We start from the raw sequence: 2500 nt of genomic DNA, 5'->3' as shown, positions 1-2500 counted from the left end.
TAAATGCTGTATATATTTTCCAGATATTGATTACGTCTCTCTCTCTCTCTCTCTCTCTCTCTCTCTCTCTCTCTCTCTCTCTCTCTCTCTCTCTCTCTCTCTCTCATTCTACAAGTTTTGACAGAGATTTTCGCATATTATTTTAACATAGGAATTTCGGCATTCTATTTTTCTAGACGTACAAGTTTAACCAAGTTTAACGAATTTAAACATACTTTAGAAGCAGAAATAAAAAAAATAAAAAAATATGATAAGAATTTAGACTTTTTTTTTGACAGAAAGGAACTTTTGACATAAAATAGACATCCATGATTTAGACATGAATACAGAGATAGGATTTGAGACATAAGAGAAACATGAATTTTACACATATAAAACTAAACAAGCGAACTGGAGACATTCAAATTTAGACATAATGATTTCACTCTCGTCCTGTCCACTGTGCTCATTTCCTCTCCTTTCCCAAGCAGTTTCCTTCACCTGCCTTCCCCACCCTCCGCTCTCTCTCTCTCTCTCTCTCTCTCTCTCTCTCTCTCTCTCTCTCTCTCTCTCTCTCTCTCTCTCTCTTCCCTGTCATCTAATACAAGTCACCCTGCAAGCCACTCACCCTTCACTCTAATATTCCTCACCCTAACCACCACTAACCTTAAGTGAATAAAGGTCATGTAGTTACTGATACTCCTCTTCCTCTCCCTCTCCCTCTTCCTTCTCCTTTTCCTCCTCCTCCTTAGTTATTCCTGTCTATTCCTATCAGTTAATTTAATATCTTCCATCAGATTAATGTACTTTTTAATCTTTCTTCTCTCGTTGTCCTCCTCCTCCTCCTCCTCCCACTCCTCCTATTCCTTCTCCTCCTCCTTCTCCTCAATGTCGTTCACTTATCAATATATCAAGTTTCTCCTTGCGCGTCGCTCTGAATTGGCTTTTCTTACTCTTTTCTTATCTTTTATTTTTCGTCTCTAAGTCTTCGTAGTCTTTTTGTTTCTTGGAACTCCTTATCGTCTAATATTTCTGCTTCTCAAATTTCCAACTATTTCTCATACTTTTTCTTCGTACTCTTCCTTACAACTACTTGATTTTTTCCCCCTTTTTTTCCCCGTTACTGGTTTCTTTCTGGCCTTTATCGCTCCTACCTTTATCGCTTCTCCCCCTCCTATTTCCACCCTTCTGTTTTCTTCCCTCCTTCCCAATCTCCCTTTCTCTCTTCTTCAACCTTTATGCTCGGTCCACCGCCTCCTCTCTTTGCCTCCCTCCTTTTCGCTGCCTCAAACTGCCTTCCGTCTTCATTCCATGTCTTCACATTTCTTCTTACAACCTTTGCACATTTTTTTTTTCAATCCTCCTCTCTCCTGTTTCCACTTCTCACCATCTCACTCCCCCTCTCTCCTATTTCCACTTTATAGCATCTTCACATACTCTTCACCTCCCGCCCTCCCTCCCGCCTCTTGTTTTCATTCCGTTTTCTTTCTTACCTGACCGAGGGGGAGCTTCTGAAGATCACGATGTCAGGGGCCGGGTAGACGCCTCCCGCCCTACAGGTGACTGCCACGGTGTCCATCCGGGGCTTGTAGTACGTCAGAGTCATTTCCGAAGGAGGCGCTGTGGGGAGAAAGAGGAGAGAAGGTGTCAGGTGGCTTGAGATAATGAGGAGAAGGGTTTAAGTGGACTGACTGATTAAACTGTGGGTGTGGTGGTGGTGGGTGTGGTGGTGGTGGTGGTGGTGGTGGTGGTGGTGGTGGTGGTGGTGGTGAGGGAAGTGGGTTATTGAGAGCGTTGTGAACGTGTGAATGAATGAAGAAAGGAAGGAAGACAGGAAAAAAAGAAACGAAAGAAAATAATAAAAAATAAAAGGAAGGAGAGAAAAGAGAAAAGAGCGGAAGGAAGAGATAAATAAGGAAATTGATCAAAGAAAATATCAATAAATAATAAATCACAACGTTCCATCTCGTACTCAAAAAAAGCCTTTTCGTAAAGTTACTGAGAGAGAGAGAGAGAGAGAGAGAGAGAGAGAGAGAGAGAGAGAGAGAGAGAGAGAGAGAGAGAGAGAGAGAGAGAAAAAATGCAATCTGCGGTGTTGTATTACTGCACTATCAACCAGTTCGTTCAGTCGGCCGTTAATCGTGAGACTGACCTCTCTTGACTCCGCAGCTTTCCTGACCCTCCGTGGCACCACTTCACTCCTCCCGGATCACTGCTGGCTCTTCCAATCGTCTCCTATCAGCACCCACCACCACATGCTTACATAAGATATCTCCATTGGCTCTATCGCAGCAATAACATCAGAAATGGAAAGCACGCGGCCAGAGACCCTCCCCATCTGAACCTATCTCAATTTGACGCCACTTTTCCTGCCTCATTTAGCAACGCAGTGCCAACGGTGATGCCAAAGTTGCCGTACGTGAGTTTTCGTGGGTTTTCGTCACTGTTTTCCCTCACGATCTTGGTTGTGTTTGTGTGTTTGTCAGTGTGCGCTTAGGGAATTTCTCAGCGATATTGAAGT

At 43.4% G+C, this 2500-nt stretch overlaps 1 protein-coding gene across 1 annotated transcript in view; it reads right to left on the bottom strand.

Moving 5' to 3' along the window:
* LOC135113750 (uncharacterized) overlaps positions 1-2500 on the bottom strand; it is a 67252-nt gene that overhangs the window by 31675 nt on the left and 33077 nt on the right. Inside the window, exon 3 of the mRNA XM_064029324.1 lies at positions 1473-1599. Within this exon, the coding sequence (XP_063885394.1) occupies positions 1473-1599 (127 nt within the window). The remainder of the gene's footprint in view (positions 1-1472; positions 1600-2500) is intronic.

Source organism: Scylla paramamosain, chromosome 26 (assembly GCF_035594125.1).
Source record: "Scylla paramamosain isolate STU-SP2022 chromosome 26, ASM3559412v1, whole genome shotgun sequence".
In the NCBI taxonomy this organism is placed as follows: Eukaryota; Metazoa; Arthropoda; class Malacostraca; order Decapoda; family Portunidae; genus Scylla; species Scylla paramamosain.
This window is presented reverse-complemented; position numbering and strand designations above follow the sequence as displayed.